At 47.8% G+C, this 12,055-nt stretch overlaps 1 protein-coding gene and 1 non-coding gene across 3 annotated transcripts in view; one reads left to right on the top strand and one right to left on the bottom strand.

Annotated features, from left to right (window-relative positions):
* The window catches only part of SMAD7 (SMAD family member 7), a 54,458-nt gene that overhangs the window by 28,744 nt on the left and 13,659 nt on the right, over positions 1–12,055 (bottom strand). The window contains exon 3 of one of the 2 annotated variants that reach the window (XM_056848319.1): positions 11,214–11,288. In XM_056848319.1, coding sequence (XP_056704297.1) covers positions 11,214–11,288 — 75 coding nt within the window. The remainder of the gene's footprint in view (positions 1–11,213; positions 11,289–12,055) is intronic. The other variant, XM_056848320.1, reaches the window with a different exon arrangement.
* On the top strand, positions 6,552–6,623 carry TRNAS-GGA (transfer RNA serine (anticodon GGA)). Its single transcript has one exon. It is a non-coding gene; the product is annotated as a tRNA-Ser (tRNA).

The raw sequence follows: 12,055 nt of genomic DNA, 5'->3' as shown, positions 1-12,055 counted from the left end.
CAGTGAGCTGTGACTAACTCCCTCCGTTAGTTTCAACAGTCACTACGAGCTTTTTGCTGCATCGGGAACACTAAGGCAAAAGTTTAAACACGGATAACTTTTGAAATGTCACCCATCACTTAACTGGAACCAAAACGAGGAGAGTCAATGCGGATCCCTGCTTTAAAAAAGAACAAAAAATGACCAGGTGTCATCATGGAAAATGTAAACGTACAATGCGTTAAAAAAAAAAAACTTTTCTTGGTTGAATGCACACCTCTTATAATAAACTTTTTTTAATTAAAGATAGGTCCAGAAGGTTAGCCTTGTTGATCTGCAATAGAAGAGCTAGGTTCAAATCCAGCGGCATGTTAAAGACAAACAAGCTTTTCAGGGGTACAAACCTTCGCGAGTCACCGCTCCCTTTGTCAGAGGAAGGGAGCTTTGACTCTCGAGCGTTTGCACCCCGAATACCTTGACGGTCTCTCAGGCGCCACCAGATTTGAATCTAGTTCTTCTTTTTCCGTTTGTACATAGCCGGGTTACAGGATGCAAATTTCTGTTCCTCTCTCTGGCTGCGGCGTTTGTGCGCATCTCAGATCTGCCCAATGTGCAGTTTGAGCCATGCTCAGAAATATACCCGGGGCTTCAGGCAAAATGTCACCCGCCCCAAATCTCCGTTTTGTAGATTCCTGCAATGTCGCCCTCCTTTCCTATGGAAGGAAATAAGAGAGAGAGAGAGGGAGAGAGAAGCTAGAATGAAGTGCTGGGAGCCAAGAGCTACATCGGGGCGCTTGCCAAGAGCCAGTCTCTCTTCACCTGGTTGGCTTGGCTACACACTGCTATGGTCAGATGATGTGCGAGGAGAACTTCAATGCTCTTGCCTCGCCTGGCAGGCGGCCTGCTTTACTTCAAAGACTCCACACTGCTGTCATCTTACCGTTAACCCCTGATAACCTTGTCCCCTTGCGGAAAGACCTGGGGCTTTGAGGCAAGCCGTTCAAAATCAATGCACATACTTAATGTATAAACACATTTCTCCTAAGAGTCCGTAGCAACCTTCTCTTCCTTGCAGGGAGAGTTCAGACAGATCTCTGAATAAAGGATGCCCCCCCGCCCCCCAAAAAAGCATCGCTAGTTGTTCCAAGAATCTGATGCTGAAGGAAGGAACTTGATTGCAACTAAAAAATGCTGGATTGTTGGCACTTTCACACATGCTGAATAATGCACTTTCAATGCACTTTAATGATTATTGTCGAAGGCTTTCACGGTCAGAGTTCATTGGTTCTTGTAGGTTATCCGGGCTGTGTAACCGTGGTCTTGGTATTTTCTTTCTTGACGTTTCGCCAGCAACTGTGGCAGGCATCTTCAGAGGAGTAACACTGAAGGACAGTGTCTGGACAGTGTCTGGACACTGGACACTGTCCTTCAGTGTTACTCCTCTGAAGATGCCTGCCACAGTTGCTGGCGAAACGTCAGGAAAGAAAATACCAAGACCACGGTTACACAGCACGGATAACCTACAAGAACCAACACTTTAATGATTGTTTGCAAGTGGATTTTCCCATTTCACACAGTAAAATCCAGCTGCAAAGTGCATTGAGAGTGGATTAGAAGTACATTATTCGGCATGTGTGAAAGCGCCCAAGTGTGTTTCTCCTTCAGCTTATAAACTTTTGTTAAAAGAAGGGAAGGGGCTGCAACGGAACTAGGTTTCTCTAAATGAAGTCATCCCACCCACCCTTGAACTGTTCGTTCAAGTCACTGAACGGCAATTGTGAACTCGCAGATTTTTAAGTAGAGAAACAGGGCCTGCCACAAAACTGAGAATTGCACTTCCACTGTGAAAAAAGACCCTTAAAAAAAATTCACCTCTCCAAGCCGACACAGATACCAGGAGGGATCAAAAGGCACACTGAGACATTCCAGGCCCGTTTGCTATTTAGTAATAAAATGGCAGTCAGTTTCCCCTTCAGAGCTTTTTTTTTTGTTTGGGTAGTAAAACATAAACTGAAGCAGAATTAAAAGTATTCGGTAAATAAGGTTATGTTTTGAAGTGTTTAACTCGGGAATCAAGATAGGATATGATTGCTTAGCTGAGCCAAAGTTCTGCAGGAGAAAACTGGCATCGGAACAAAATATTCCTCACCCATTTCAGCACTCCTTGGGAAAAAACGTTGACAGTAATCTACGCTGCCCTCACTTACCCTCACCTCAACTGCCCTCCCTTGTCTCAACTGACATCACATACCAGATCCACTTGGCTATGTAACATCACCCTATTCAGTGCATGGTTTGGGTGGGATTCCCATGGGACTAAAACTAATGAGTGCCAGTGTGACGTAGTATCTGGGAGACCCAGGTTCGAATCCCCACTCTGCCATGGAAGCTTGCTGGGTGACCTTGGGCCAGTCACACATCCTCAGCCTAACCTACCTCACATGAACACATGAAGCTGCCTTATACTGAATCAGACCCTTGGTCCATCAAAGTCAGTATTATCTACTCAGACTGGCAGCGGCTCTCCAGGGTCTCAGGCTGAAGTCTTTCACATCACCTACTTGCCTGGAGTCTTTAACTGGAGATGCCGGGGACTGAACCTGGGTCCTTCTGCATGCCAAACAGATGCTCTACCAATGAGCCTTGGCCCCTCCCCATGGGAGGCATCTGGCTGCCAGCAAACTGGCAGGAGCTGCCCTTTGTACACTTGCAAGACTGTCCCTGGCTGAGGGGTCAGTTCTACTTACCTCATGGGGTTGTTGTGAGGATAAAATGGATGTAAGCTGCTTTGGGAATTACCTAAGAAACAAGTAATGGTCATCTTTTGCCCGTCTTCACCGAACGGTTTGGTGGAGGTCACCTTTCTTCCTCCCCCCACCCCCAAAATTTACTTTTAACTTCCTTTCTCATACGACTCAAAGTAGATGTCAGGTACCTTGGGTTAATTTAATACTACGAGATATATAGGGGTTTTTTGGGGGGGGGAGAAATGTGTCACTACATCTACACAATCACCAGCTAAACTCTCTTGCCAGGTTTCAAGCTGAAGATGCTGACCAAGATTCAAACTGAGAACTTAGCACTTAAAGTAGCTCTGTGTAGGTACCTACGCTTGTAGCCAGTGAGTCTGATTTGTTTTAAAGAACAGTAATTATCACAAATAAAACACACAAATAAAAGCAGACCGCAAGTCATTGGCACTCGAATGCTATCTTGGTCCCTGGGAGTGTTGGGAAAAGGAGGAGACGGACAATATCCATCCAGTCCGCGAGGGCAGTCAGAGCGGCTGCCAGAAATGTGAAAACGCTCTCTCTGCTAGGCTCCAAGGAGGAGCTGGATCCGAACGTCTTCCAAGAGCAACCTGTCTCCAGCTGAGGACCTGAACGGTCCAGTAATGGATTGGGCCTTGGTCCAAAATCCAATTCAGCTATGGACGGCCTTGGGCAAATCGTTGCGTCTCACAGTACAATCCCGCGCGGTAACTCCACAGCCTACGTCCACTGGTTTCAAGAGGCGTGGACTAGAGTAACTCTGGGCAGCATCACACTGACTCGTTTTCAGGTTGGGATCCACATCTTTCTCCCTCTGTGGAGCCAGCGTGGTGTTGTGGTTAAGAGCGGTGGACTCTTAATCTGGAGAACCGGGTTTGATTCCCCGCTCCTCCACATGAGCGGCGGACTCTAATCTGGTGAACCGGGTTGGTTTCCCCACTCCTACGCACGAAGCCTGCTGAGTGACCTTGGGATAGTCACAGCTCTCTCTGAGCTCTCTCAGCCCCACCTACCTTACAAGGTGTCTGTTGTGGGGAGAGGAAGGGAAGGAGATTGCAAACAGGTTTGATTCTCCTTAAAAGGTAGAGAAAATAGACATATAAAAAACAACTCTTCTTCTTCTTTGTCACGTTTGAACCCTGACCATAGCCAGGATCCTTAACATTAACTGAGCGCTCTAGACTGGGAGGGGGTCTTCCAGCTCTAGAGATCCACCACCCAAATTATTCTCAACTCCACAATATGGGAGTGTTTTGGGGTGTTTGTTTGTTTGTTTGACCAAGAGAGACAAGAGTTAAGAGGTGCAGTTAAACCAGAGACTCATCTTTACTCCTTCCGTTTCTCTGGCTGAGAATTTTCTTTTCCCTTTTAGCCTTTGGGAAGACCTTCGCTTTGGAAAACGAGAGTTAAAACTAGATCCAGCAATGCAAAACTTGGCCAGTCGGTCCAGGTTTCTTTTTCCTCTCCCCCCCACCACACCCCCCACCCAAGGTCCTCCCCTTCACCCTGCCCGCCTTTCCCCGCTCTCCAAAGGCCACATACGACATGGAAGGGGGCACTGCCAAGTGAATTAAAGGTCACCCCTGGTGGAACCGGTCCCTTTGTGAGGACCCCCACGGGATTAAGTTTTCACATTCAGCTCCTTTATATTTCTCTCCCCCCCCCACCGCCCGCCCCGTCTCCTTCTCTCTCTCTCTCTCTTTTTCTTCCCCTGCCAAAAGAATCAAGTCACTGGCTCCAGCCTTGCAGCCTTCCTCCCACCCAGAACTGAGCCTCATTCATTAACTGGAACTGCAGCGTCTCGGCCAAAGCCAGGAAGGAAAACAGCAAACAGAGCAAGTGAAAGAGAGGCTCAGATTGGTTATTTTCGAGGGGGGGGGGGACACTTGGGCAGCGTCTCCTTCTCCCCCCCCTCCTCCCCATTACTCTCATCATTCCATGCTGGTCTCCCTCCCACATCCTCTCGGCGACACTCTCCCCCCCCCCAACCCACCCACACCTCCGCCATTCATCCGGGAGAGTACTTTCGGCCACATGAAGCAGAACGGAATAGTCTTTGTAGCTGTAAAAGGCATCCCCTTTTAAAGAAAACACCAGGCCTTTCTGCAGTCTCCAGGCAAATTATGCGTCTGTAAACCTCAGCACATGCGCAGTACTGGTTCTCTTAGTGTTTTAAGATGCTCCTCTTTGTAGGCAAACACCTTCTTAAATTAGAAGGAGAGGCTGCATAACCCCTGGGAGAATTGGCTGGCAACTGCGTGATGCCTTCCCTGATCTGAGTTCCACCAAATTGCCTGAGCTGGGTAAGAAATTCTCATTTTCCTGCCACATGAACACATGAAGCTGCTGAATACCAAGTCAGACCTTGTCAGTATTGTCTGCTCAGACCGGCAGCAGCTCGCCAGGGTCTCAGGCAGAGGTCTTTCCCATCACCTACTTGCCCAGTTCCTTTAACTGGAGATGCCGGGGATTGAACCTGGGACCTTCTGCATGCCAAAAAGATGCTCTACCCCTGAGCCACGGCCCCTCCCCTAAAGGTATTGATCCTAGTGGCCAATTTTCCCTGATGTGTCATGAACACATGAAGCTGCCTTATACTAAATCAGACCCTTGGGCCATCAAAGTCAGTATTGTCAACTCAGACCAGCAGCTGCTCTCTATGGTCTCAGACAGGGGTCTTTCCCATCACCTACCTGCCTAGTCCCTTTAACTGGAGATGCCGGGGACTGAACCTGGGACCTTCTGCATACCAAGCAGATGCTCTTCCACTGAGCCACGGCCCCTCTCCATGGCTCTCCAGGGTCTCAGGCAGGGGTCTTTCACATCATCTACTTGCCTAGTCCCTTTAACTGGAGATGCCGGGGACTGAACCTGGGACCTTCTGCATACCAAGCAGATGCTCTACCACTGAGCCACAGCCCCTCCATATCTTACCCGGCTGGGTGCCAATCGTCAGAAACGGACCAGTGAGAGCCACCATGGTTACTGTCAGAGTAGGACCGGGAGTCCCAGGTTCGAATCCTTGCTGTGCCACTGGACCAGTGAGAGCCACCATGGTTACTGTCAGACTAGGACAGGGAGTCCCAGGTTCGAATCCCCGCTCTGCCACTGGGTAACGTTAGGCCAGTCACGCTCTCTCAGCCTAACCTACCTCACAGGGCCGTTGTGGGGATAAAATGGAGCAGAGAAGGATGCAGGCCGCTTTGGGTCCCCATTGGGGAGAAAGGAGGAGCATAAATAGAAAAATAAATGAAATGAATGCTTGATAGTTTTCAGTACAGGAGAACAGGGGTTTCACACCAAAGAAGAACCTGCCAAAGTTCATGCCACATGCCTCACCTTAGAGAAAGGTTGCACAGATGCGCCATCTGATATTATTGGAGAATATGAAACTTAGGGAAACCTTTTTCTTCCTGAACTAAAACAACCAAGCAGGACGCCTAATAACAGAGGAAACAGTCTTTCTATCATAGGAGAGTAGCAATGCTGAAATGACACCTCATTTCACTGAAACATACAGCTAGGTCTCCGTATCTCAAAAGGTGCCAGATCAATGGTTTTTTAAATCAGTCCATGTTTTCTTAGAAGAAAGCAAGAAGGCGATTTTCCTTTTAACTCGGCTATCTCTTAGAAAGGAAGAGGGAACGTTGTCCCCCCCGCCCAGCACAATATAAGTTCGATAAGTTACTGCAACTTTTTCCTGAAGATAAAGCAACTTTGCACCTGATAACAGTTCGTTAAAAGTACTGTTTGAATACACCTTCCAGCTATCTAAAACTCCAAGTGCACCGCTTGGAGGGAGGGGCTGTAGCTCAGTGGTAGAGCATCTGCTTGGAACGCAGAAGGTCCCAGGTTCAATCCCCGGCGTCTCCAGTTAAAGGGACTGGGCAAGTAGGTGATGTGAAAGACCTCAACCTGAGAGACCCTGGAGAGCCATAGAGAGGGGCTCTGGCTCAGTGGTAGAGCATCTGCTTGGCATGCAGAAGGTCCCAGGTTCAATTCCCAGCACCTCCAGTTAAAGGAACTGGGCAAGTAGGTGATGGGAAAGACCTCAACCTGAGAGACCCTGGACTAGACAGTACTGACTTTAACAGACTTCATGCATGAAGCTGCCTTATACTGAATCAGACCCTTCGTCCGTCAAAGGACGAAAACGCATGGGAGGTTTTGCCTTGGATTTGCCACTCTCTAGCTGCACATTTTCCCCATCTAAATTCTCAAAACTCTGCATGGGGGCTTATTTTTGAGTTTTGAGAATTTGGCTTGGGAAAATGTGGATTTAGAGACTGGCATATCCCAGGCAAAACCTCCCATGCGTTTTCACCCAAAGTCAGTATTGTCTACTCAGACTGGCGGCGACTCTCCAGGGTCTCAGGTAGAGGTCTTTCCTATCATCTATTTGCTTAGTCCCATTAACTGGAGATGCTGGGAATTGAACCTGGGACCTTCTGCATGCCAAGAAGATGCTCTACCACTGAGCCACAGCCTCTCCCCAAGAGGTGTTCACCGAGAGAAGAAAAGTTCTACAAACCCCTCTGAAAGATCACACCAATCCCAAACACTTCTCAATCTCCTGGATCCCAATGGAAAATCCAAGCATGTGCTCAGATCTCTCCCACTGAAATAAAGCAGGACTTTTCAAGACACTCTGCTTCAGCCTCTCCTCTTGGAGAATTTTAAGAGGCTCCGCTTCTAGGTGTGCGGCAGAGAGTTATTAGTAAGTCAGGCCAAATTCAAAACAAATGCTCCTTCCCTTTAATGATATATTCGGCTTGTGCTTCAGAGCAAGCAACAAGCCTTTGCCAGTGACGCTCTCTCCCATCCTCTTCTCATTAAAATCTACTATTACACCGCGATGCAAAAACACACCAGCAGACGTGGACTTTTAAGAGACTCCCTCCCCCTTTTAAAAATTCTGGTACAGTAAAGTTCAAAACTCAGAAGAATTTAGGGGAGGGGATTTATCTACCTTAAGGTGCATTCAAGGGGTGAATTGCAGCATAAGAACCTTTGTGGAAACCAGCCCCTATCCATTCTTTCTGAGCTCTCGAGATGAAATTTTACCCAAAAAGAAGGAAAAAAAGAAAGCATTCCCCCACCAGGCCAGCTATGTTATTTCCTGCAACCCCCCAGACCCCCACCCCTCTCTCTTCCCCTCCCCTTCAGCAGCAGGCTAGACAGGCTGAGATGCTATCAGTACACAAACCTTTTTTTAAAAAAGGGCTCCTTTTAAAAGCTAGCACTTCCTTTCCTTACTTCAGCGTCGCATCCTGTGGATCTCCACCCCTTTCGCATATTCCTCCGTTTCCACCCCCCTCTTTAAACATCCAATATCCTTATTACGTTCTTGCTATCTCTCTCCATTTTGCAAAGTTCCTTTTTTTCCCCACCCACCTTTCCAAAGCTCTACCTCCCCCCCAAAAAAAGCCAGCTTGAAAATTAGACAACGCCAAACCGCAAAGTTCTCTTTCTCCCTTCTGCTCATTTGATTAATTCTCATTAGGGAGCTTCGAGCAAACAGTATACTCCCCTCTCGAATAACGCAGGCCGGGTATATGTTACTCTAAAAGGAAAGCAAATAAGTCTCACTCAAGCAAGGCCATGCTGAATGCTATTCCTGGGGAATCCCATACACACACACACACGAACAAGCGCACACTGAGAAAGAGAGTCGACATATTTTGGACAATCCAGTCATAGGGCAATGAACTAAGTACAATCATCCCATAAAGCATAAATCAAGCAAGGACTCCTTGGCAAAGGAAAAAAAAAAAACCATCTTCCCATGGTACACGAGTCCAGACAAGTATTCTCTTGGCATGAACAAGAAACACTGAGGGCCTGCATTCAGCAGAAGCCTTTTACAGATGCTCGCTTTCATGGCAAGTCCTACTGACTTCGATTCTGACTTTGATTCTGCAGCCATAAACATTACAAACGTGTCAGGGAGTCAAAAGAGGGTCTCAGGGAGCAAGATGTCCCCCCCCTTGCATGCGAAATTGCAAGCCGCCGCAATGTTCTTTGCACCCCATCTCCGGTGCTCCAAACCAGCCTGAACTTGCAAACCTTGGAAAAACACACACGCAGACACACACAGAGCCTGCTTGCAAGGGCACACCCATGCAGTGGACAGTATATAATTTAGCTCTCAAAAGCATAAATCACAGTCAAGACAGTGGCCTCAGCTAACTGCAGGGGTGCAGCTGCCAGCAAGCCTCTGTCTAGCATCGCAAATGGGTCTCCGCGGCGGTAGATGGCTATGTGGCTCGCTGGATCAGAAAGGTGGCACAGATGAAAGGCGGCTCTCATCCTAACCCTTCTAACGTTGTTCTGGAGAATAATACTGCAGCGTGACAGCTTCACGCAAAACTATTATCTGCTTGGGTAAATAGTAAATAACTTTGTCCTGTTTGAATATGAGCGTATCGGTGTAAAATTATAGGCACAAGCGTACTTATGTTGTAAATTTTGTTTCAAGGTATATCAGCGCATTCCTGAGATTCAGCGTGTGCGGAGGCTTTTTTTGTGGGAAACGGGGGCCTTTTCACCCCATAGAGAACAGTGAGGCTGCGCCTGCTAAAAATGAGGTGCAGTCTCGCCCTTCTCCGCACTGGTGTTCCCAGGGCAAAAGGCGACAGGAGGCTGCCTAATGGCAGCTCCTCCCCCAGCCCACCCCAGGGATGCCTTCCGGGACGCCTCCCAGGACGCCAGCGCAGACCTTTACGCCGGTAGGACTCCAGCGGAAGGCCCCATTGCCGTCCCGGGGTGGCGCGGCAGCGGCACTGTCCAGGCCTTCCCGCCGGCGTTGAGGCCACTAATGCTGGCGTAAATTGGCCGGAGGCCGGCACGGGGGGCCCGAACGCCGGTGTAAATTGGCAGATTAACAGGATTAGAATCAGGGAGACTGAAAGAAGCCGTCAATATTCTCCTGTAAATAGCAAGATAAAAAGCAACAGACTTCTGATGAAGCTGATGCGAAACAATGATAAAATCGTGAAACCTTGTTGTACAGTTTGCATTGCTTCGGCATAATTGTAGAGTTTGCACTGCTTGGTCGTAAGTATTTTGAATATTATAAGGTTATATGTGGAATTATAAATCACCTTTTTGAAATCATATAATTTATCACATTCATTTACACTGTGGCATTCTTTCTGCATACACGAACAAGACTTTGTCTAGCATCACATCTGGGTCTCCGCGGTGGTAGATGGATATGGGGCTTGCTGGATCAGAAAGGTGGCAAAGATGAAAGGCAGCTCTCAGCATCTCCTAACCCTTCTATGTTGTTACGAAGAATAATACTGTCACATGACAGCTTCACTCAAAACTATTGTACTACAGAATCCAGCAGCCACAAGAGACACAGCCGACTCACATGGTACCCCAAAGGTGTTATGTCTGTAGAGCTCCCCAGCTACCATCAGCAAAATCCTACTATTTGGTAGTTACCAAAACTAGGTCAACCCCGGGCAATGCGCCACCTATGAATATGAAATAATTTTCCAGCCCTACATAGGGCCAGTGCGTAAAAGATCAGATGTCGATGCCTACCAGACACAACTATTTCTTCCCGCTCTCCTAGTTAAAAGTAAACTTCTATGAAACCACGTGTTTCTTTCTTAGCATGATCTTTGCATTGGCCCAGCAGCAGAAACGAAGCTGATTAATTTATGTGTTTGTTAGTTTCTAGCCTGCCTCTCTTACCAAGACTCAAGGCTTCTGATACATTTTGGATTTTTGGCTGCAAACTGGGTTGACCAAGGAGCTCAGTGACTCCTGGATCTAGGCAAGTGAGTTCCTCTTGGTTCCAGCAATTTGGTAAACGCCGAACTTCTTACTCTTAGTGAAGAGGATGTAACTATTGTCCAAATCCCATCCTACCAGTTAATAGCAGGTTGCCCTGCCAACGTAGGACTCCATTTAAGCAATATCAGAGCTAACCTGTTCTTCTACAGGATCACACATGAAGCTGCCTTCTACTGAATCAGACCCTTGGTCCATCAACATCAGTATTGTCTACTCAGACCGGCAGCGGCTCTCCAGGGTCTGAGGCAGAGGTCTTTCACATCACCTACCCGCCTAGTCTCTTTAACTGGAGATGCCGGGGATTGAACCTGGGACCTTTTGCATGCCAAGCAGATGCTCTACCACTGAGCCACAGCCCCTCCCCCAAAGAACACATGAAGCTGCCTTATACTCAATCAGACCCTTGGCCCATCAAAGTCAGTATTGCCTACTCAGACTGGCAGCGGCTCCCCAGGGTCTCAGGCAGGGGTCTTTCACATCACCTACTTGCCTAGTCCCTTTAACTGGAGATGCTGGGGATTGAACCTGGGACCTTCTGCATGCCAAGCAGATGCTGTACCACTGAGCCACAGCCCCTTCCGGATCCAAGCTACTCTTCCAAACTGTATTTAAAACGCACAATGGTACAAGTACAAACAAAATCCTGTTCCTTACCTGAAAGCCCCGCAGGGGCCAGATAATTTGTTCCCCCTGTCTCAGTGGAGGAAGGCACAGAGTCTGGACAACTTGCTGAAACAGAAAAAAAGGGAAATGAATTAGGAAAAGAAGCATGCCGTGCCACTCTTTAAAAAGGAAAAAACAAAGCAGCTCGCTGCAAACAATGTCTCCAGACAAACGAGAAGCACATTCCTCGGCACTTACCAGGAAGTTATTACTAATTGTCTGCACAGAGACAGCGCAATTCTTCACGATACATCCACCCTAACTCATCACCCATGTCTAGGATCCACTGTACCACTTAATCACGTTCGTCAATGAGCGCAAGATTACAGGCTGGCTGGCATCTCCTCTCCCTCTCTTCTCACCCCCTTCCCCTTTTCTTTGCCAAGTTGGTTTTGAGTTCCTCCTAGTCACCGGTTATTGAAATCCAGGTTGCCTCGCCTAAGCTGGAGATAAAGATCAAAAGGGAGTCTGGATTGTGGCTCTACTGATTTGAGCTGGCAACGGACTGGCAGAGAAGGAGAGGTCCCAGACTGCCAAAGAGGCATTCCAATACTAAAAAAAATAATTTTTAAAATCCCATTTCTGTGTTATTCAGCAGGAACCCATCCACGTTTCTGCCTGAAACCTCTAACTCCTCTCCCTACTATGCCCACTCCCTTTCTACTGCTGCAAGGGTTTTATAATAAAGAATCCTAGTCTGGAGCAAACTATGTTAAATTGTGGAACTCCCTGCCCCAGGATGTAGTGATGGCTGCTAACTTGGAAGGCTTTAAGAGGGGAGCGGACATGTTCATGGAAGAAAGGGGTATTCATGGCTACTAGTCAAAATGGAT

This window comes from Euleptes europaea, chromosome 4 (genome assembly GCF_029931775.1).
Source record: "Euleptes europaea isolate rEulEur1 chromosome 4, rEulEur1.hap1, whole genome shotgun sequence".
Taxonomy (NCBI): domain Eukaryota; kingdom Metazoa; phylum Chordata; class Lepidosauria; order Squamata; family Sphaerodactylidae; genus Euleptes; species Euleptes europaea.
Note: the sequence above shows the minus strand (reverse complement) of the source record. Positions and strands in the feature narration are given on the sequence as shown.